Below are 24,018 nucleotides of genomic sequence, written 5' to 3' on the forward strand. Positions count from 1 at the left end.
GGGGGTTCAAATAGACTTTTTTGCCACTGCATACTGTTGACACCCTGAAGTTTTTGTGAGTTGTGAATGCCAAGTTTCTCTTATTTTCTTGTTTTTCTTTAAATTTTTTATCTTGTATTGTATTATTCCCTCATGTTTTTGTGGATTTTCAACCCCAAGGTTGTTCCGTATTTTGTTGAATTTTCACTAAAAATGAATGCATTTATTTCAATGCAGCTCACTGGAGTCTTTCTGTCTGTGGGCAATAGAGACAGACAAGCAAGGCAGCCAATGAGATCGCAGGGTGAAGGTCACCACTGGCAGCCTTGGCATTAGGCTCCACCTCCACTGACAATTCAGCCTCAGTGCAGCTCAAGACTGAGGACACAAGAGAGTTCAGCGGTAATTGAACCAGTCAGAGAGAGTGAGATCAAGCCCTGTCCTTGATTTCTGGCCTATTTCTCAAGGCTACTCAAAGACCAGTCATCCATTTCAATGGTAAGGGGAGTCTGTTACTGTAGAACACTGTGGCTGTATTCAGGGTTGAGAGGGAGTACAAGGTCATGTGTCTAGATCAGACAAACAAGAAGAATGGGAGGTTGTGTGCTTCAATAGTCTGGAGATCAGAGAAAAACTCTGTAAGTATACGCTGTGCACGGAAGGAGGGAGCATATTATCTATAGCAGGTAACTGGGGGAACTAGCTGACAGTACAAAACACTGATATTGCTGGTGAGAAACAAGAATCTGGACAATAGCAAGGAACAAAGTGTCTTACTTTCTGTGTTAAATAGCTCTCTCTCTCTCTTGCTCTCTCTCTCTCTCTCTCTCTCTCTCTCTCTCTCCCTCTCTCCATTTGTTTCCACTTTTGCTACACTCCCGAGGTCAGATGTCAAATCAGAGCACAGGAGCGGAACCACTGATGCGAACAGGAGAGCAGGCAAAAAAAAAAACTTATGAAGAAAAATAAAATACAGGGAAAACATTGGACATGCGGCTCTCCCGCGCACTCTGCCCTCCAGCAGGGCCTGGCACTCCACTGAGGTGCTGACAGCGAGTCCTCTCTCTGCCGGTGCTGTTGTCACGCTCCGCCTGAATTTCCCTCTAACAGGCAAGGCGAAGCCCCCCTCGCAGCCCCCCCCCCTCCCCTCAGGGTGCCGGTCTCGCTGACGGCTCGCCGCTTAGGATGAAATATTTAACGGCGCTGGCGGCTCGTCTCCGTTCGGCGCGGCGGCGTCTCGGTGTCCGCCCGCCGCGGCTGCCCTCGCGGGCGGCCCTGTCCCTCATGAAGCTCCGTCTGCTGCTTCTCCCTGACATCTCTCACATCCCTACAACTGTGCAGCTGCACCACCTACCAACCCTGACGACTGCTGCATCCAAAAAGCACAAGTACAGACACACACATAAAAATACACACACACACATACACATACTCATACATACACTCTGTGCTGAGTGGTGTATAGGCCTGAGTGTACTCCAAAGTACAGGTATTGAACAAATTCCCATGTCTGTGAGCATAACCAAAAAAGGGTTAAAGTTTAGAATGTGTTCCTTGGTCATTACTGAGAGTGCGATTTATGAGCTCAGTCCTGAGTCAGGATTACATGTCATAATGTAGCAGCACGCCATGCAGTCCATCTGCCTGCCGTCACTGGGCTGAAACTGGGGCTTCAGTCTCAACCTCGCTCCTTTATCAACATTTCAAAACACTGTTTTCCCTCTTTTTATACGCTAGTTAACTTTCCCAAAACAGCTTCCATTATGTACTGTACTGAAAAAAACCTGCATACAATGTCGGGTTAAGGTGAGTTACTGCCTCAAGCTGCATTGCCACCGTTTGGGTCCACATCGAACCAGGCACCTCCTGAGGCCTGATGAAAATCAACATGTGTGCGTTCTTGTGTACTTTGGACTTTGATGATTGAAGTGCATATCCAAATACCTGCACGCATTCGGCACATCTGAGGTTTGTAGTAAGTGTCAGGGCACAGGCACGGACTCAAACGCAGACCAGGCGTATTCAAGTTCCAAGTGGTTTTATTAGAATTGCAAGTTCTTGATGGCAGAACAGGCAGGGTCAAAAATCAGGAAGGCAGTCCGAGGCAGAGCAAACAAGGAGCAGGGATCAAAAACAGGAACAGGCTGGGTCAAAACCGGGCAGGCAGGCAGATCAGGCAACCAAGGCAGGACGGCAGGCAGGGACGAGTTAGGAAGTCAGGCAGACGTCAGCATGGGATCAACAACACGAGAAATCAGGCGGGCACGAAACAGAGAAAACACAAAAGAAACTCAGCTACCTGTTATGCTGGCTGTGGTTGCTTTGTCCACTTCTTATTGGGTTGGGTTTTTAGGGCCTGCGCGACCCCCTGGGCTAAATCATGCACAGCCTACTTTTGGGCCGCAGTGAGCGTGCTGCTGAGAAAGCTCCAGTTCACCCATGAGCTCAGCATGTGTCAGAGTCGCTGAAACTATAGCGTGACCTCAGCTACCACAGCACCATGGGAGAGAAGCAAACAGTCAGGGGAAAGCCATGGAGACTGTGATTTATGGTGATCCCTGTAGCGTGTGGTGAGCTATTGGAGGAGACCATGTGTGCTATTCAAGGTTTTTCTGGGAGGGTGTTTGGGGGTGGGGGTGGGGGGGTGTGAATGTATGGAGTGGCATGTCACGCTACTCCAGAAAAACGCTATGCCACCACTCAATATGAGCTTGATGTCAGCAGGGTCCTTGAACATGGGTCAATCTCTACCAACACCATCAGCCTTCGCCTTGCAGTTATCATTCACTTTGTGCATTTATGGGAAATTCAGTTCTGTTAAAATGTCCACAGGTATTTGAAAACGAACTTCAGGGAATGTGTGCAGGTGAACATGCTGAGCACACCAAAAGTCAGTGGCCATTACATTACCGTGGAGTTGCTGGTTCGATTCCCAGCTTCTGTTGTAGCCTTCAGCGGGGTACTTAACCTGAACTGCCAGGTGATTTCCACCTTTCTGTGTTACTGCTCAGCATGTTTTATTTCTGTCCCATAATTCACCAGTTTGCACCCTCCCATGACAGGAATCCACCTCAAGGACCAACGCACAGACCCACACCAAATCCACCTGCATTGCCTCAGTGCAACCACCTCAGCTCTCATAAATAAAGTGTTTTAGGACACCTGAGGTTGGTCTGATGTCAGGTCAATTACCAAGCAGACACTTAAACTGGTATCTTTGAAAGGTTCTGTCTGCATATGCTTCTGGAGAACCGATTCCAAAGGTGAAGCCATTTTGGGTCAAGTGTACATGATAAAAGGGAACTTTCCGCAAAATGTGACAGGGGAAAAATCTGCGCTTTGGTCTCTCTCCATCAGCATCTGACCTAAATCCTTGGAAGTGGACAGCAGAACGACTGTGCTTTGATTTCCCTGTAGGGCAGTCAGTGCAGTACCAGGCAGTCAGCAGAGTGCTACATGCCAACACTTTCCAGCCCAGATCTCAGCCACCTACTCCTGTTTTACACAGCTGTCCCTAATCCCAGCTCCCTGTCCTGCACCAAAATGCACACACTTTATGTTCGCACAGCTCTTGCTGTGTATGTGCAGGTGTGCATGTGTGTCAGTCTACCTGTGTCTGTGCTTCTGCATTGGTGCTGTAGCATACGGGGGTATACCTGAGTCGGTGTGCAGCTGCATGTGCGTGTGTGTGTGTGTGTGTGTGTGCATATATATGTCTGTGTGTGTGTGTGTGTGTGTATGTATGTGTCTGTGTATGCATGTGTGTGTGTGTGTGTGTGTGTGTATGTATGTGTCTGTGTATGCATATGTGTGTGTGTGCGTGTGTGTGTGTGTGTAGGTATGCGTCTGTGTATGCATGTGTGTGTGTGTGTGTGTGTGTATGTATGTGTGTATGTGCGTGTACACAAGTGTGCACGTGTATTTGAATGTATGTGTCTGTGTATGCATGGGTGTGTCTGCATGCATGTGTGTTTGTGTATCTGTGTGTGCATGTGTGTGTCTGCATGCGTGTGTCTGTGTGTGCATGTGTGTGTATGCATGCTTGTATGTGTGTGTGTGTGTGTGTCTGTGTGTGTGTGTGTATGTGTAAACAGAATCTTAATTCACCACAGACCCATATTTCTATCACATGCTGGAGTACCAGTCCCCCATGAGGGCAGTAGCGTTTGAGCTTCAGCCCGGCATCAAAGCCTGCTTGTTTCCTTTATGTTCTCAGCTCTCCCTTCTCTCCTCTGCACGTTCCACTGCAGACTTCCTAATCCCGTGCCTCTGAATGTAATACTATCTGCTGACATTTTATGTAAAAATCCTCACGAGTAGCACAGGGGGCAGGCAGAAGTGACAACATATAGTTAAGCCTGTTCCCACGGAGAACTGTGGGAGAAAAAGCCAAATTAGAAATACAATTAGCTGCTTTCGGGTGAGGAAGAGGGAAAAAAAAACAAAAACAAAAAAAGCGAGGATGTGACTCGCTGCCTAAGGAGTTGAACTCGCTTGGGACACAAACTGTTTTTGACAGCAACAAGCAAAATCGGAAATGACTGACAACTCATTACCAGCCCCATCTACGGAGATGACAACAGACTATCCTTTTTTGTGGGGGGGGGTTTAGGATGAATTCTTCCCTCAGTTTTGCTCAAATGCACCCCTTTTCCTTCCCCACCAGGGGCGCTATCCCGCCCTGTCACCCGCATCTGACGAGGCTCATTTACATGTGACCTACTTTTCGAATAAATAATAACAATGCTAACAATAAGAAAAAACCCCTCGCCCTTCCTCTTGACAACGGGCTTTTAATTAATTGTGTGTTTGTTTTGTCCTCCCACTCCTCGGCGTCTCTCCGCAAAACAACGGCGGAGCGCTAAAAATAAAGATGTCGGGGCAGAGGAGACCGGGGAGTCTGAGGCGCACCTCCTTTCTCCATTTGAAGACTTCCAGAAATACGGATCTGTGTGACTGGAGCAAGGAGAGGGATTGCTCCTGTCTGCAGGCTTCAAAGCAGATCTGCGCCAGGACCCAATCGCGTGGCTTCAAATGTTCCATCGTGGGGCTTGAATTGGCATTCTCCGAGGAAAGGTGGAAAAAAAGAACAAAGAACGCAAACTCACGTTTCTTTTTTGTGTTTTAACCGAGGGAACCTGCGTCGACCTACTTTCCGCTAGTTATCTGCCACAGTCATCCGGTTCCGCGCAGCATGTTACAGGATGGGGGGGGGGACTTCTTTTAACGGCTCAGACTCTCTCAGTTCCTGCGTGTCTTGACAAACCAAATTTCCGGGGGGGGGGGGGTGGCTGTCTGGAAAGATGAATCCCAGAGAAACCCAGAGAAAAAAAACCCCAGCGCGATAATGACTTCTCGGTGCTTTAAGTTTTGAGCTTGCTGTTACTCTGCAGAATGTAAGCCGCAGGGACTGATGGCTGACTGCTGCCGTAGCAGAGCTTAGAAGCAGCTGCGGAGGGTGGCGACACCTCCCGAGGTCTACATGAGTGCTCAATAAGTCCCTTATGAGAGGGACCTGGCTGTTAATTGAGTATAATTGCTCGCTGCACCTCCTCATTAATTGTGCCGAATGGTTGTGGAGGTCTTGGGTTTGATCCTCTTTTAGACTGCGCTAGTTGCACTTGAACTACTTTTCCAGTCATCCACATCATTACACATGACATGTGAGAACATCAGTCTGAATAAAGAGCACAGGCCATTCAGAGCAGGTCCCGAGAGGCTCATCCTTTTGCCAGCAGTCTTGTGTGTGTCCGGCGCTGCACCTAGCATGTTGTACACACTCTAATTTAACATCTAATTTAAATCAATTCACCTTGCTTAAACGATCCTGCCTTAAATTGTTATTACCCACGTGCGGAACTCCATGTTTGTTGATGTTTAATTTGCCAGGTGCTTGCCCGATCTGGGCTTCTATTTAAATCACCTCTAATTATTTTAGTAACTTCCTAACTGTTTGCTTCACCCCTGGGGTTTGTTCCATTGGTGAATGCAATTATTTCCCTGCTAATGTCCAGATGAGGTGTGACATATGGCAACGCAGGTGCTTAAGGTGTGAGGGCTGCTGGAAATTCACCCCCCCTGAGGGGTCAATACTGCAAAGTTTCCTGCAGGGAGACTGGGACGAATTGTCCAGGGGCTATCTTAAGGCGACAGTGCCCTTTGTAGCCAGACCTGATCTGTGGGGTCAAACAACACCCCCCCACCCCCCGACAGGGTCATTCATAAACACCAAAATCCCTTCACTAATGAGCTTCTAATTAGCAGACGACCGGAGGAGCAGCGATGGCTACCTATTAGCCGCAGCTGAATTTTCATGGGGTGATTAATCTCCTTCACAGGGATTTCATCAGTAATTACAGGAGCTGCGGCGCTTAGCAACAGATAAGCAGGTAGGGGCGTGGTGGAGTGAGCAGAGGCCCCGTCCACAGAGGTCACTGGTGGGGGGGGGGGCAGGGGGGGGTTGACTCAGCTCAAGAGACCAACCTTTTATGACATCACAAAAGAAATGAATGAGCAGAACAACCATTTACATCCTGCGGATTGTGAGGAGCCGCCAGCAAAGAGCGGCAGTTTTGCTAGAAGTAAGATTATCTCTCACAGACACTTGGCTTGTTCTGCGTCATTGATGCCCAATGTTCTCCTCTCACATTTTTACTCTGTTTTCCAAACAGCAGGTATTAATCACTTAAGTCTGTGTACACAAAAGTGCCATCAGACTGAAGGCGCTGGCAGCGGCACAGGACACCTCATTTTCAGCGGGGAAATGAGCGCGCTTTGAGGACTGCAAATGGCGGACAAATTAGCGCACAATTTTGCCCCCTCTCCCGTCTCGTGCCTCAGTCCTTTGCTTTTCATCTTCCTGTTTGCGGCACATGTTTACGGAAAATCATCTTTATGAAAAAAAAGATATCTTTGTACGAAAATGAGGATTTAGCTGTGACAAAAAACAAACGGAAAAAAAAACAAAAACAGCACGTCCCCGTACAATTACGTAACGCAGAAAAAAACAAGAACAGATGCATCGATCCTAAAAGAAAATTCTGGAAAAGTGCTGCGGTGTCACACCAGTTCCTGGTCCAATACCAAAACAAACAGATGAAGTGTGAATAAGAGCCTGCCGCAATGCCTGCCACACTCAGCGTCAAAATATAGCACCATCATTGCTGTCAGCACTGCTTCTATGGCCTATTATCTTTGCCTCATATAAAAGCATTATCAGGACTCTATGGAGGTCACTGCTCTTTGTACACTGCACTTCTACTGTGTGGTTGGCAGCTACTGGAAGCAGGAAGACAGACTGAATCTTGAGAAGAGAAGTACATGCCTGACCATATATACTTATACATATGTATACAAACACACACACGCACACACACACACACACACACACACACAAGCACACACACGCGTGTGTGTGTGTGTATTATATATACGTATACATATGTATAAGTATATATAGTCAGGTAAGGTCTACAGAAAGGCCTAGTAGTAAGGTTCACTCCAGAGAATTCATGCCAGCTAGGCTGCTTCAGTTGTTGGTTTTCTTGTTTTTCAAACAAAGCTAGAATTATAAATAATAGGGAATAAATTCCATTCCATGGGACACCCCACATCCTAACCCAGTGCTGTGTACATCATGGGCTAATACCTCTTGGTTTGGTCAACACTCCAAATGACATAAAAAAAAACAAATAACCCCACACAACACAATATTCAAATAACATATCTGATCATGGAGGAAACAGCAAGGAGTCTCTGAGTCTAACATAGCATTGCATCCCTGTTCTCATCCCCACCACAGACGGCTGCTGAGATTCCTGTCCTGGGGGCTCTGAGCGAATGTCTTCACCACACTGAGGCCTGCCTGCGTCAACAGGTTGGCCTGCGCGTACCTAGGCTGAGTGGTGCCAGGTGTTTTACAGAGGAGACAACAGACCAGCAGACTGCGCTAACCAGCCTGGGGCAGGGAGGCTCCTGCGAGGCACCTGCACAGTGGGCATCCCCACCATGGGGAGAGAATCAGCTTGGCACAGCATAAAATGCCGTCCTTTCAGGTGTGTTTGGCTCTGATAACACCCAAATGCCTGGTGCCCGTTTTGTGTGCCAGGTTTGCGTGCCTCCAGGTTCAGCTCGAATGCAGCACAACCGTTTTGCTCCTGTTTGAGAGCAGGCTCTCGTTTTTCAGAAACCCCATCATGCTTCAAGTGTCTACCACAGTCAGCAGTGACGGCACTCTGTCAAAAACCACCCAACCGTCAGGCAGCGCTCCCACCTCTGCTCAGGGGCCCAAACACCCAACATCATCCCAAATGGCTCCATTAGTAAAAAGGATCATAAACTTAATGGACGCTATCTAGATCATGGGACAGCAGGGGGATCGTTCATTTGTCATAACCCCGTCAGGTCTCCGTTGTCCCTGAGCTGGCAGTGTCATTCCTCTGCCAAATACAAAAAAACATCAGCTGAAGCTCCCACCTCTGCCCAGGGGGCAAAACAGACAACATTATCCCAGTTGGCCCCTTCAGTAAAAAGCTCCATTAACTTCAGTGTGTGCCCTGTCAGACAGTAAAAAAGACATAGAAAGTGAAACATGGATAGGGGTGGGGGTGGGGGTGAGATGTAGCTCACGTACCGGATTGTCGGGCCTCAGTCTCTTGGAGGGGGGGCCCCCGTCCTCGGGATGCAGCATGTAGAAGAGGCGCACTTTATTGGCGTGTTTCTTGCTCTGTGACAGGAGAGAGGAAAAAGAAGAAAAGACACAGGCTGAGAGGGTACGCCGAGCGCACGGTCCACAGAGCTCCTTTGGGCAGCCTTCGAAGGCCAGTCCGATTTCGACAGCGAAGGCTGGCAGCCTGTGGAGACCCACGCGCACCCCTGATGGTCGACTGATGGAATCAAAGTGCAATCATGGCAGTGCCCGCTGTGACAGGAGTCTGAGTAATGCCCCTCTGTGGTCCTGCGCTATGAGAGACGGCACTGTAAAGTGTGGAAGAAGTCAGACATCCAAGTCACTGTTCTCAGAGAAGTGCTTAGAGAAGTGCTTCCTACTCAGATCCAAAAAATGATTGATGCACAGAAAATATTTTCAAGTTTTCTTTTTCAAAGCCCATAATTTCCTTTTACATCCATAAAAACTTTAGTTTGGTAACTGTTAGTTTTCATTTGTTGATTCAAATCGGGATTGTTTACTGTTTACAGTGCCTTAATATTTTTCATTATTTCACAATTTAGCGATCTCCTTGTCTATCTCCTGGGACATTGCCATGTAGCCCCAGCAACACGCATAGTCCCGGATGAGAAACACTGCCTTAGAACACATTATGTTCTAATTTTGTTAAAATGTAATTATTTGCTATTCAAGTGATTGGGGTTTCGTGTCTCGCTGCTAGGAGGGTCACATGACTCCTGGCACAATGTTGAGCTTTTCCTTGAAAACGCAACCTTTCTGTAACACTTCTGTGTTATTTCGTTGCATTTATTTTGTATTTCTCCTTTATCTTGAGCTGGGTTGTCTTTTCAATAAATTGTACGTTTACTTGATACAAAACGGTTGCATGTTGCGCGAGTCTGAATCCCAGCGCCAGCTGAGACCGCGGCAGCTTCCAGGTGTGAACTCTAGCAGTGGCGCAAGATAGCGGACCTTCGTTTAACGAACAAAGTGTCTTATTCTTTGCGAGGCTTCCTGTTCCAGTTCTCACTGTTTCTCACAGGGCGTGCAGATACTCCGTTCCAGCCGAGTCCTTAATTAATTAGGATTGATTGGTCCGTCAGCCGAGTACCGATCTCTACTTGACGTCTCTCGGCAGTTGAAACCACTTGGGGGAAAAAACGTGCAGACCACAGACGTGACTTTGCGGATAAAAAAAAGCCGATGATAAAGGTGCTTCTTGTTTTCTTATTTATTAACGTGCCGCCTCGTAAAAGAGCGAGGGGCACGGATCGGTAATGAACCTGAGGTGAGTTCGCTGTACTGTCGTAGACCCTGCAGCGCTGAGTGGTCTGTTCGAGGTTAATGGCAATAACCTACGGTAGCTCAGGGTCTGGGAAACACTGCAACAGATTATTACCCTTTGAGATTAGACTCGGCACGTGTTCATTTCGCTTTCTACCCGCAGCATAACGCATCTGCGCGTTTTACGCGTCTCCGTGGCATCTTATCCCGCTCCATTGTGAAACTGAAGTAGCCCCTGACACCACGCGTCTGTCCCCACGCACCATCCGGCACGTTGGACATCGGTCGCGAAACCCAAATTTGGTTTACCGAACTCTTCACCTTCATCTGAATCGTTCGTCGTGACACAATTTGATGAAGAGAGCTTATACTTTACTTTGCATAAGCACAAAGGGATGCGTTTTTTGTGCAGACAAATTTCTGTTTCAGCTTACATTAGCAGAGTGGAAGTGATGGAGGCTTAGCGCTCTCCGAGTCTATTAAAGAGGTACTGCTCTTTCGGGGTCTGATTGGCTTCATGAATAATTAAACCCTAAATGACTTCCACTCATCAGAGATTTGAACAGTGGCACAATGATCATTATTACTTTAGTCAACAGGCTTGACGGATGCCCTTGGATCGAGAAACCTTTACTTTGAGGCAGCATAGGAAAAGTAGACGTTAAAAATAATATGTTACTGATGTCTTAAAGTGTTAAGTAACGATACAAATGCAGTCCTGCAACACACCAATGGGTTTGCGTGATACGGTTTTACTACACTGTACTCTGTATGTGCTCCACCCACATTTTGTTTATATAGTTTTATAAATCTATAAACTGGATCCTGCCCACCTTATTGCAGTATTGCAGTTTTCAGCTTTTGCTACCAGCAATTGGGTTGTCAGGATGTTATATAATAACTGAAAACAAAACATCTCTGTATCAAAGAGCTATTTTTGATAGATAACTTTAGATATGGGCTGAATAATAATTCTGTTTTGAATCACCAAACGGGGCGTGGAGCCACTTTGATAAAGGAGATGATAAAGCACTTTTAGGCTTTTAACACACACACACACACACACACACAGAGGCAAACACATGCAAATGCACACACACATACACAGAGACACACCCACAGGCATACACACACGCACACACGCACACATGCGCGCACACACACACACACTTACAGAAAATAGGCATAAGTTCAGAGTTTTCTTGCAATGATAAACAAATTATTTAGCTATGGTAAGAGCACATCAAAGAGCCCAGTGAGAAGTTACTGACACTGCCAAACTGAAGGGGAAATGATTTGTTTTCAATCTCTAAGCGTTGTGTTTAAGGTGCCTTCTTTCACAGTCTAAATGCTTATGCAAGCATGTATAACTTGTTTACTTTTCCCTGAAGTAAAAGTAAGTAAAAAAAAGTAAAAATTCAAATCACTGCCAGTCACAATGCTGTCCTTAGCAACTCTTTCATCCCATGATATCCTTGGATGGACAGTAGGTGGGGGTGGTGGGGGGGGGTGTAGAGTGGATATCTGATGTCGATGCCACAGGGTACCACTGTATGAACTCTATGTGTTACACTGGCTATTTACACAAAGCGCTTTCAAAGGCACTTTCACTGAGACCTTCACAGGGGCTGGAAAAAAACATGCGAGTGTGTGTGTGTGTACATGTGTGTGGGTGTGTGCATAGGTGTGGGTGTGTGTGTGTGACTGTGTGTGTGTGTGTGTGTGTGTCACATGCATATATGTGTGTGAGGAGTGTATGTGTGTGTTTGTGTGCTTGTATGTGTGTGAGGGGTGTATGTGTGTGTGTATCTGGGTTAATCTGTGTGCATAATCCTGAGAGGGACAGGTGTAGTTCAGTGTGGAATGATAAGCAGTGTGAGTTTGCGCGTGTGTGTGCCTGTGTGAGCATGTGTAAAGAGAGGGGCAGAGAGAGAATGGGTGTACAACAACTCCAGCTCAAGGAGAAGGGCACAGGCAATTGATAGATGACAATGGCTGGCCGGTCTATAGTTTTCCCTGTCAGCACCACTCAATCAGAGACTGGCTCTGTGGGGAGGCAGGGGCTGCTGTGCTGAGCAGCTGAAAGGGGGTGAAGGTGTGTGGGGCTGGGGACGCTGGGGTGAGGACTGTAAGGGTTCTGGATCTATAAGTGGGATAGTGTGCCAGGATGGAGACTGGAGGTGGGGGGCACAGGAGGGTGAAGAATCGAGACAGTTAAAGGATCTGACTGTCTGATGTCCCGTGAAGAAGAGGCTGCACGCGGAGCACTCCATTAGTGTGGAGCTGAGCAGCCAGTGTGGAGCTCTCCAAGATGAGAGAGAGCCAGCCCCTGCTTTTACCCAGTGACTGGGAGCTATCTGTCAGCCTGGCTGGACTTGAGCATGCTCGCACACGCATATGGACACACACGCACACACACACACACTCTTGAAAGCACACTAAGGTCCTGTGACCAGCAGAGCAGCAGGCAGGCGGGTGAGTGGTATTATATCTGATTCCCAGAGGAAGGGATCTGATGGAGCTCTTGGACTGACAGTTGTGCGCACTTCTGTTATTGCAGATTTCCAATTCCACTTTCATTTCAGCTCTCCCGGGACAGCACTTAGGAGTTGGGTGAGCACACCTCGAGCAGTGGGGGCTCAGGGTACACTTCTACAGCGGAGACGTATCCTCAGACACCTCCCCACTCTCCTTCTATAGGAGTTTAGCCAATGAGCTCCGCAACTGATGCAGAATTAGCTGGATTTAACTACAGTAGTTCCCATGGAGTATTTTACATATCCTTACATCACATTAATATTTGCTTACACACTTATTCGGAGTGAGTTACTGTGCACATCTTAGAATTTTAACATGCTATCCATTTACACATGTGTATATTTTACTGAAGCAATTTAAGTGTTTAAGTGCTTTGCCCAGGGAATGGAACCAGCAACCTTTGGGACTGCCAGAGCTGCTCCTTTGCATTAGCCTTAGCTCCTTAGCCTTAGCTGTTTAGCCCGTACCGGCCTCCTTAGCCTTGCCCTAATGCATGGTGCTTAAATATGTGGATTGAAGTCTGGCCTGCTGGTTGTACAGTTTGGTCATGATCGCATGCACATGGGCATATGAGCACGTGGTTGAGCGGTTCAAACGGGCAGAAATCGGTAACGCCCACTGCATCACGGGGGCCTGAGAGGATCCGCTTCAGATGACCACGTTGCTGTGTCCTTGCCGCGTGTCCCCTGCTGTGCGCAGGTGGAGACGCCTCGGCACTGCTCCGTGTGTGACATTGATATGCGAGGGCCAGGCCTTAGTGACATCGGGTGGTGAGATTTCACACACAGACACACAAATATAATCATGGACACACACACACACACCCTTACACACCTACACATGCATAGGGAGCACTCAAGGAAGTAACTCAGCCCTCCGAGGGTACTGTGTTGCAGATACGTTGCGCAGAGGAAAACGCACCAGCCTGCCCGTGAGTCAGCCGGCCCCCCGAGGAGGCTAAATCAAACGCACGCAGTCCTCTTCAGCTCGTTTGTTAACCTGCTAATTGCGTGCTTTGTAATAACTGGAGGACTAAGTGAAAGGGCTAAATAATGCAGTGGGCTGGCGCTGTAATGATCGCTCATTAAGCTGCTTACTGCAAGGCTGCGGGTGCAGGGGCGAGGTGGGCTGAGTTACAGCGCTGAAAAATGCATGAGGGGAGAAATCGGGTATGCAGCGCTACCCTCGCCCGGTGCCGTTTACCAGAGCGAGACACCGTCATAAATCGGCCGTGCAAGGTGTGTCAGTGTTACAGGCCTGGGGTGTGTATGTGCGTGTGTATACATGCATGTAAGTAAGTGAGGGGTGTATGTGTGAGTGTATGTGTGTTTCTGTGTTAATCTTTGTGCCTGAGAGAGACAGTGTGTCACTCGAGGAATGCATGTGTGCATGTGTATGCGTTTGTGTACACCTCTGTGAGGTGTGTGTGTGTATATGTGTGTGTGCGTGTGTGTGTATGTTTGTGTGTGTGTGCGTGTGTGTGTGTGTGTGCGCGTGTGTGTGTGTGTGTGTGTGTGTGTGCGCGTTTGCGTGTGTGTGTGTGTGTGCGTGTGTGTGTGTGTGTGTGTGTGCGCGTGTGTGCATTTGCGTGTGTGTGTGTGTATGTGTGTGTGCGTGTGTGTGTATGTTTGTGTGTGTGTGTGTGTGTGTGTGTGTGTGTGTGTGTGCGTGTGTGTGTATGTTTGTGTGTGTGTGCGTGTGTGTGTATGTTTGTGTGTGTGTGCGTGTGTGTGTGTGTGTGTGCGCGTGTGTGTGTGTGCGTTCGTGCGTCTGTGCGTGTGTGTGTGCACTCACGCACTCGGGGGCACCTGCTGGCTCACCTCATAGTGTGCGACTCGCTGTGACTCGGAGATGAGCTGGGCGTTGCAGATGTTGCAGTAGCTCTCTGTGAAGAGCCCTCCGTCGCCGATGCCTGCCGACTTCATCTGCGCAGAGACAGAGGCACAGACAGAGGATGCATCAGCAGCAGCCAGCAGACAAGATTTTCTCCCTGATAAATTACTAACCTTTACACAAAACTTGTTAAAAGGCCACCTGAGAAAGCTTTGTGTGCAAAATACATATGCGCTTAGCTGAACCACGGAAGACATAGATGACAAAACCCAAGGTTATTTGGGTGTGTTTAGCTTTACCTTTCAGTGAGGCTGTTGGTTTAGGACTGGGTTTATTTTGGATATGGTTGTCATTAAAGCAGAGAGGAGAATGGAGGGTGTGTGTGGGGGAGTGAAACCCAACCTGCAGAGGTCACAGTGGGGTCAGGGAGAAATGGGAGCCCGCCCCAGCGCGTCTCTGAAACCATCTCGATTTATTATTTAGGTGTGGAGAGTTTAGCAACTAAAACATCTCTCTTATAGCCTATCGGCCCTGACAAGCCACACTATCAAAAATAAATCAGCCCATCACGGTCATGGCACAACGCCTGGGGGTGCTCCCCCTTGTGGAGAAAGGGGGAAGGCCACAGAGGGGACGAGAGGGTGAGCCATCCGCTCTCCCTGTTTGAGTCAGGGTTCAATGATTGCACGGAGTTGGAGCACCCCAGGTTCCCAATGCACAGATTGAGCACAGTACACAATTAGCTATTCACTGCTCACTGTCTTTGCTGCAGTGGTCGGGAACACACTGAACCCTCTAATTAGCTTGAAAGCATGTTGTAAGAATAGCAACTTCCTTCATTTCCCTGGCTTATTAGCCAATATAGCATTAACACGCCGCTTGTGGAAAAATACAAGCACAGAGGAGAAGTGAAAGGTTACAGAAAAGTCCAGTTTCGCACTACGCCACGTTGCCAGCACAAGCAATCACCTGACCGCTGCACCACAGAGGTGTGAAATAGGGGACCTATCACACAAAGGAGGATAATATAAAGCTAATCACATATTTCAACAGACATACTGCTTTCAAAAATTAGATGGCATGTACTATGCGATTGTTAATTTTTTCAGTTGAGATTACTCTTCACAAATTTCCCGTCTCTGTTCACTGTTTGCTCCTGAAAATGGCTACCACCCATCGACCTACCCTCCAAAATTTGATCCATCTACAGATCCTCCCTACTCTGCGCTCAGCAAATACCAACTCAAGCAAACGTGTCTCCGCGAATGTCACATCATCGTCACCGCCACCTTTTTGGTCTGCGGATGGGCGTGTTGTGTAACACCTCTGTTGTTTTTCTGAAAATATTTTACTTGAACTTACAGAATTGTAGAGTGTGTTGCCTCGTTTCTCCTCTGAAAGCTTGGTGGATAAAAACAGTATTTTTTTTGCCTGTATCAGAATAGTAGGAGGAAAGGAAGGCCCTTTCATCGTAATTGCACAGTGCTTTAAATGATAATTGCACGGTGCTTTAAATGATAATTGCACGTACAGAGGAAGCAGGAGCAATACAATATGCTGTTGGAGGTGCGGGGTGATGTGATGGGTACTGACAGTGTACAGATGGAGAGAGAGAGAGGGAGAGAGAGATAGAGAAAGGGAGAGAGAAGGAGAGAGATAGAGAAAGACAGAGGGAGAGAGACAGGCTGTGGTGATGAGTCTTTGTGAAGGAGAGACGCCTGTCGAGATGGAGAAGTCAAGGAGTAAGACAGCAGCCATACGCAGAACCATATGCTGTGCTCTCATACATGCACACACACACACACACACACGCATGTACCATTCTACTGTGGTCTCACACACACATTACATTGTCATTTAGCAGATGCTCTTATCCAGAGCAACTTACATAGGTAACAATTTAATCCATCTCTGCAGCTGGATGTTTACAGAGAAAATTCTGGGTTAAATACCTTGCCCAAGGGTACAGCAATGCTCCAGCCGGGAATTAAACCAGCAACCTTTTGGTTATGAACTCTGCTCCTCATCATTATGCCACACTGCTGTCCATACATGCATGTGCCATTTTACTGTGGTCTCACATGTGCATACACACACACACACACACACACACACACTATATCCTCAATACCAGACGAGCACTGAGATTTTACTGAGTGTTTGAAAAAAAGTTTAAATGAATCCCTTAAATAAATCCCTCCCATCACTTCTACGTGAACTCTCATATTTTTTGCTATATAAATCTTACCACCCTGTGAATAACTGCTTCCTGTTTACAGTGTCATTAATCAAAAATAACTTGACCGATTGCTCCCAATTAAAGAGCTATAAACTGCATGGGTTTTGCACTCAGTTGTAAATTTTACAATTAGTGTTCATCTTTTCATTTTCAAAATAATGCATCATGCATGCCTTTGCCCAAACCTTGTAATCTAGTGTCACAGGGAAGGAAAAAATAGAAGTTAACAGGAAGTTCACTGCAGGTTAACTGGTAGTCAGTAAAGTACTTGCCAAGCCCTATAGCCCAGAGATTGCTAGTTTATAGATATATATAGCAGACACTCTTATCCAGAGTGACTTGCACATTTTATGGTTTTTACATATCATCTATTTCTACAGCTGAATATTTACTGACACAACTGAGGTTAAGTTCCATTGCCCAAGGGGGTGAGGGTACAACAGCATCTGGGAATCGAGCCAGCAACCTCTGCGCTGTGAGCCCGGATCTTTGCCAGTGCGCACTACTGCATCAGGCCTGTGTCATTAGCCCACTATGACTGAGTCCACACTGCTGGGACACAATTGGCTTCGTCCTGTTGGGATGACTGATCAGCACCTCCTTTTCACTTGTCAGGTGCCTATAGGTTGTTAGGCTGCCATAAGTGACAGAAGTGCCAACCCTCTAATTGACATCTGATCACTTGTAGTGCATTGTGGGACATGCAGTTTGTAATATTGCTTTTTGCCACAGGCGAGTGTGTTGCAGGATTTCACACGCTTGCTTCAGTGCTTCCTGTGTGGGTGTGGGAGGGGTCACACCGAGGTGTCCTCGGGTTGTGATTCCCAAGTTGGGGCATTTTGCGGGTGGGGGAAATAGCTATACGAAACGATGCCTGAGGCTCAGTCAAAGAGCTCTAAATGGCACTGAGCTGTGATAACGATTTCATCCCTGCAAAGTTCTTATTCAGGGAGCAATCAATTCTGAAATGAGGTTAATGACATGGGTCACTGGTACCCAATCAGTAAATGAGGAAAGGAGCCAGCTCGATATGAAAGTGTTCTGCCACAGTGTCTGTCGATAGGCAGCATTCCTGCACACTGTGCACGGTTATCCATCCCTCTGGTGACGTGGCTGCAGTCTGGTCCTGAGAAGCTGTGTTTTATAAGTCAGTGGTGCCGGTACCTGGTATGAGGAAAGCACGGCGGTATCTGGGATGTGGAAAGCATGAAGCCTTGAGGCTCTATATCAAAGTCTGCTAAGCCCCCCCACCCCACCTCCCCTGCCTTTGTAAATATCCCAGCAGTCCTGCCCCTGCTGCTCTGTCAGTGTCAGCAGAGGACAATACTCAAGGTGAAGGTTCCCTAATTGAGGAGAGTGCTTGGTGTTTTCCCCATTATCCCCCCCCCCCACCGTGCCCCACATGGACGAATCCACTCGGTCCCTCAGCAGCCATGGGGTACATTTCTGCTGCAAACGCTCCGGACTGCGGCGTACCAAGGCAAGGAGGTCACAGTGAGAAATCAGCGGCTAACATCACAGTCCTCCTCCATTCCGTCAGCCCCTGGGATCAGCGGAATCAGGTTGAGAGTAGAAACAGGAGGTGCAGCAGTCCGCTGTGACAAACGCAGCTACATATGCGCCTTAACCATACGCTCCTCAAAACCCCATGCCTGCATCGGTCTCCCTCTCCTCAGAGCTGTCATCTCACCTGCTATCACTCCTTTCCGTCAGTCCACCTCACTGCCAGTCCCTCCATGTACCCATCAGCCTGGAGGTTTGACAAAGCTGCTGGTACAAGAGAGGGCCCTTTAATGGATACTAGAAGTGACCTGGACAGTCACCCTCCAAAATTCCAGCAGCCTAGCTCCATGTCAGCCTTGACAGAGGATTTTGTAAGGCTCCGTGTCAGCCTTGACAGAGGATTTCATGACCTAATCTAAACTGAGATAATGTATGCACAAAGGCTTATCAAAAGCAGCAGGTGATTCGCCAGCTCAATCAGGGCCCAGTCGGCGCTTCTCACTGCCTAAGACACAAGCAGGTAATAAGCAAAGGTCCTCCCTGCAGTTGGGGAGGGGCTGCGCATATTTATTTCAGTAGTTAAGCGCATAGTTATCACCAGTCACTCCCTGTGGGAGGCTGGCTAAGCAAGGCAGGCCCGACACAGTGGTTACTAAGGGAAGATTTTCTCCGAGCAGCAAACCTTCCTCATACAGCCCCCCCCCCCCCCCCCTTCCTCACTGTAATCACAGCACAAATATTGCGCGTGAATTCCATCTTCAAAGGAGCCGGGAGCCTGTGTCGGATTTATTTCGGGCGAATGAGGAGGTTCGGATTTGTCTGCCTGCCTCGCAGGTGGTCCCTTTGTGCTCGTCCATCTCCTTCCCCCTCTGGGGATTAAAGCGCCTGCCTCCGAGGGGGCTTTTCGGCGCCTGAACCCGCGATCACACTCCGGCTGGCGCCCGTGGATTACGCTTTGCCTTCTCTTCCGCAGTGCATATGCAAGAAAGTGCGACCTTTTTAAACCCACATGCCTAAATGTACTATTCGGGATCTTTTTTTATGAAACATATACAAGAGCGCTTCTGGGGTTTTAAGCTCTTAAACCAAGGGTATAAAACAGTATCTTGCCTTCATGAAGTAGGTACATAGTGTACAGTGGGTATTTGTATGTTCTTGCTGCATTATTTAATAAAGGCATTCTGTGCCTTGACAAATTAGTACACATGCTGTTTAATGAAATGTATTTTTCTGTGCCTTTGTGATTTGCAATAATTAGCATTTTTGATACAAACATTTAAATATACATATTTTAGAGGCTGTGTGGCAATATCTCTGCAATTTTTTTAATGATTATGTTTTATTTTGGACTGGCATGTATACTCAAATCACCCAACATCACTGCCACACCCTCGTGTCCCAGAATGCACTCCAGCTGTCTGCTGTGCCTCACCTGGCCCGTGTTCAGACCGCCTTGCACTCAGCTGGCGTGGTTCCTGGGGCAGGTTGACCCCCCTCAGTGGGGTGAGCGAGGGGAACGCTCTGCTTGTTGTTATTAAGGCTCTGGAGAGCTCCCTGCCACCGCACATTAAGTGTAACTGCCACGCTCCTGGGCCTCCCAGCAGACCCACGCCGTGAACTCTGCCATCCTGGGGCTTCAGCCTCCCCAGCACAATGGTGCAAAGGCACGTTGAAGCAGGATGCCTGTGTGTAAAAACTGAAGCACAAGTCTACCTCTTGCAGCCCTTCTGGGATGAAATAAGACAGAGGTCGCCAAAACAAACTTTGACTTTATTTTTTCTTCCAGCTTCAGCTTTGAAAAACAGGTGCTCTGTATGTTGGAGAATGGTGCGGTACCATATATCTACTCTGTAGGTTTACTACTTTGCCTTTCTGGAGGTTCATCAGTCCATATGTAATGCAGATCTGTTTTCATCAGCCATTATTATTTAATTTTATGGGCCATTATTCCTCTTTCTTATGGCTATGGTTTCCTCCCACATTACTATGTTGGCCAAGCCATAGTCTCTGTTTGGTATGCGCTTGTTGGAAAACATTATTGCTTGATCGATGGACTCAAAAATGAAATCAATTCTCCCAATTTTGTCAGCATTAGAGAAAGTCTCAGTCAACACGCACCAACAGTTGCCTGGCCAACTGTGACTCACAGGTAGATGCACGTGCTGTTTAGTTTCATCACACACACAATTTATTTTCATTAGTTCTGATGATTGCTGACCTCACTGAAACGTATTTGTGTATAAAACCTGTAGCAGTTCATTCTGAGTCAAGTTAGAGATAAATGTTGGTTGACCAGGAGGTGTCTCTCCGTATTAGACATCAAGTAGACAACTGAAACCAGACACAATCAGTGGCACACTAGTTAGCTAGGTATCCAGTATAACCTCAACAAGAACAGAAGCTTCATTCATTTCCCACACTTGCATAGCTAAATTATAGCTGATAGCAGCGGCTGGGGCAAAACAAATTTTTCAATGAAGAGGAGTTGAAAGAAACAGCTGCCTTGACTACTGGTGAATACCACCATTGTTTCTCACTGTCATTAAACAGATACATACTGTAACTACCATAACTAGTTAACTAGCTATGTTTTTGCACAGGTAGCTACATATGCTAAGGAGGAATCTACAACAAATACAGAAGAAAATAGTAGAATATAGCTAATTTTCCAGACTCTCTGATTATTTTCTGCAGTTGCTTAGAAAGAACAGTAACAACTGTCACTCACAATCAAACTAAGAAGCTAGCTCAAGTTGGATCCAGAGATGTGCTAGTCTACAGAGCCAAGTAACACTGGTGTGTCTACTGTAGGATTGTTCAAATACAGCTGACTATTACATTGATTATAATTTCACGACAATTGCTACATGAATTCTGTGAAGAGTGTTCTCCTGAACAGACAAGAGTTTAGTTAGAGTTTAACCTTCCCAGGTGCCTTTGACCTTTAAATCATCAGTATGCCTCAGGTAGGGAAATGACCCATTTAAAAAACAAAAAAAAAAAAAAAAAAACGGGCTGTTATTTAATGTTGTATCCATATAAGTGGATGTAAAGCAAAGACAAATGAGGTTCGGCTGCTTCCAGGCAACACACAGCTAATGATGCTAGCCAATACTTTTGATAAGCACTTTATCCTCATTATATTTCTATTATTCTCATTATATAATACTGTATGTTATATTACAGGAACAAATGTGTAATGTTCCTACAATGCTCACACAACACTGTTCATTAATCATTGATCAATCATATTGATCATGTGCATGCATTGAAACAAATTCTTATAACTCATTAATCAAGGTTAAGGACAACATGTTGTGTGGCTAGATTAGTTATAAATGGCTAGATAGATTAAACAGTGGGCTCAAAAACAGAGTGCAACTTTTTTTTGCCACTGACTGCTTCCCCGCCCATAGCTAACTGAATTTCAGCGAAATACCGCTAACATTCTTACAGTAAGGGCCTTACAAAGGAAAGGGTTGGTAAAGAATGAGCTACTTCTGCTGTCTTTACTCCTTTAAGAGTCTATGTTCAAAAGTGTCAAAAACGCGCCTCTCTGAAAGAGACGGGTTCTGCTTCACACGTTACTGACAGAGCTGATTCTCCCGAGCAGATGCCTGAGCACCGAAATCTCCCGTTAAAATAACCATGCACTGAAAAGCTCATGAGCGCTTTAGTGCCGCCGTCTTCAGCGAGTGCATTAAAAATGTATCGGCACGAGGAGATGAAAAGGATCCGGGCCTGCATTCCCAGTCCCCCCCGCCCCCCCTGCACCCACTCCGTGAAGGAGGCCAAGTGGTCTAAGCTGTCTTTGTGTCTCCGCTCGGGGCTCCCAGGATGCTCCGCTCTGACTCCGTCCCGCCGGGTGTTTGGTTTTGAGAAACGGGTTCAGCATGTTCCCCCCACCCCCCGTTTATTGTTTTGAGGATTCAAGTCTCTGTCTCTCTCTTTCTGTTTTCCCTCCCTCTCTCCCTCTCTCTCTCTCTCTCTCTCTCTCATCAAAAGCTGACTGTAGCCACTGTGGAAACAGACGACAGAGCTAATTAATGAGCAGCGTACAGTGCTGTGACGTGAGTATTCTAAGCGCGTGCACCTCTCCTCTCTGTGTGAACGTGGAGAGTCTTAGCCGTCTTGCTGTCGCGTTTGCACCCAGTTTCCACTGCGGAGAGGGAGCCAGGCTAACACCAGCCCGGCTGGCCCTGCATGGCACTGCTGCATCACCCGCATCCGGCTGGTGCGCGCCACACTGCTCTTTTTAGCGCCGACACCAATGGGAGCGTGCCACGGTCAGGCAGCTTGCCGTGAGCGGGTCTGCAACAGTAGCTAGAGGACTGAGCTGACAACCAGCACGCCGAAGGAAATGGGCAACAGACAGCTATCTGGGATCAGTAATAAGCCTAGTTCCAGTTTCAGTTTAATTCAATATGCTTTACTGGCACAGTAAGGTATTTCAAGTGTTGCCAAAGTGATACTATTACAGAGAACACCATTATAAAATAGTGTAGTATTATAATGCATTTTCATTAAAGATAAGTTTTAAAATATCATAATATGGTTCCAACTCAACAGTGATAAAGGGGCATTATAGAGAAGGATCCAAGCATAAAAAACACTGACATGCCTGAAGTACAGAATGACAGCCTTTGCTTGCATATTTTCATTTACTGTGCTGTAGTAATGTGTTGAGCTTTTCATACAATAGACAGAAAGGCACTAGATATCAAAGTGGAATCAGTGACTTCGTGACAATGTAGAAGCCAAGTCTGACTCATAAAGAAAAAAAATATTTTTGACTCATAAATGAAAAAGAGTCTTTTGTACCATATCTTTCTGAGAATAATTATGGCTTGATGGTGACCCTCACCTAACTCACTGCGCTGATGTCGCATGTCAAGACACCCCACCCAAGAAAGGTCGTGTTATTGACCTCTATGTATTCCGCTCTCTCTAGTGAGCTTTCTGATTGGATAAAAGCCTGTCAATCACACACCTCTCTGGGCAAGGGCAGGGAAAGACAGAAAAAGGGCGTGTCCTTTTTTTTTTTTTCCTTACGAGCACCATCGGGCCATGGCTGAGAAAGATAACCCTATCACAATTGAGCAAAGCTTTACAGCTGAACCATGAATTCCTAATATATGACATTACAGGCCAAACCAAAATGGAGTAAGCCTTCCCAGACTGAGAGGAAGGTATCCTGCAGTAGGTATCTGTCAGCTGGGCAGGCTAATCCCTCACTCATACCCAGAGCCTGATTTTTCATCACAGCGGAGGAGGGGCAGCCCAGACACTAAAGTTTATTTCAGTTCTCAATATCTCTCTCTCTGCATCATTTACTGTTGCCTTAATTGTTTTGCTGTGAGAGAAAGGAGATTTAATATGCTTGAGGCTACTGTAGAAAATTAATTTCAGAGAGTAATGGACCCTAATTGAAATATCTGGAATCTAATAAATCCCACCCAGGGCACATTTCCTTGCTTGTTAGTGCCGATTCCTTCCTCCCCTGTCTGGTGTTCACTACTCTCGTCATTTATTTTTATATGATATAAAATATAAAATTGTGTTCCATACATGATATGATATATTTAGAATATTATATGACATGCAGCATAACAATATATCATATTTAGAATATTATGTGCTGATATACTGCGTAGCCATGTATCCATAGCTTAGTCTCATTTAAGGGATTATCCATTTATACAGCTAGATGTTTACTAAAGAAATTCAGGTTGGTTCTGAGGGCAGTACTACCCCCCCCCCATGCCCAGATTGCTATGTACAGAAACCCAAATGCACAAAATTTCCATAAGCAGGATGTAGACTTTCTTCTGTCACATCAGTTACGGACTGAACTGCAGTGTTAATGCATTAAAAGTTAAAAGAGTGTTCAGTTGCGTCAAAACAATTGAGTTTCCTGCACCAAGCACAATCTGCTTAAAGCAGAATTGTACAAAAACATAGTACACTTACAAGA

At 46.7% G+C, this 24,018-nt stretch overlaps 1 protein-coding gene across 3 annotated transcripts in view; it reads right to left on the reverse strand.

Annotated features, from left to right (window-relative positions):
- Positions 1–24,018, reverse strand: part of zgc:171482 (zinc finger protein) — a 71,481-nt gene that overhangs the window by 38,908 nt on the left and 8,555 nt on the right. For 2 of the 3 annotated variants that reach the window (XM_036547130.1, XM_036547131.1), the window contains 2 exons: positions 14,290–14,394; positions 8,612–8,704 (listed from right to left, as the gene is read on the reverse strand). In XM_036547130.1, the coding sequence (XP_036403023.1) occupies positions 8,612–8,704; positions 14,290–14,394 (198 nt within the window). Of the gene's footprint in view, positions 1–8,611; positions 8,705–9,619; positions 9,671–14,289; positions 14,395–24,018 lie in introns of those variants that run through there. The other variant, XM_036547132.1, reaches the window with a different exon arrangement.

This window comes from Megalops cyprinoides, chromosome 15 (genome assembly GCF_013368585.1).
Source record: "Megalops cyprinoides isolate fMegCyp1 chromosome 15, fMegCyp1.pri, whole genome shotgun sequence".
NCBI lineage: Eukaryota > Metazoa > Chordata > Actinopteri > Elopiformes > Megalopidae > Megalops > Megalops cyprinoides.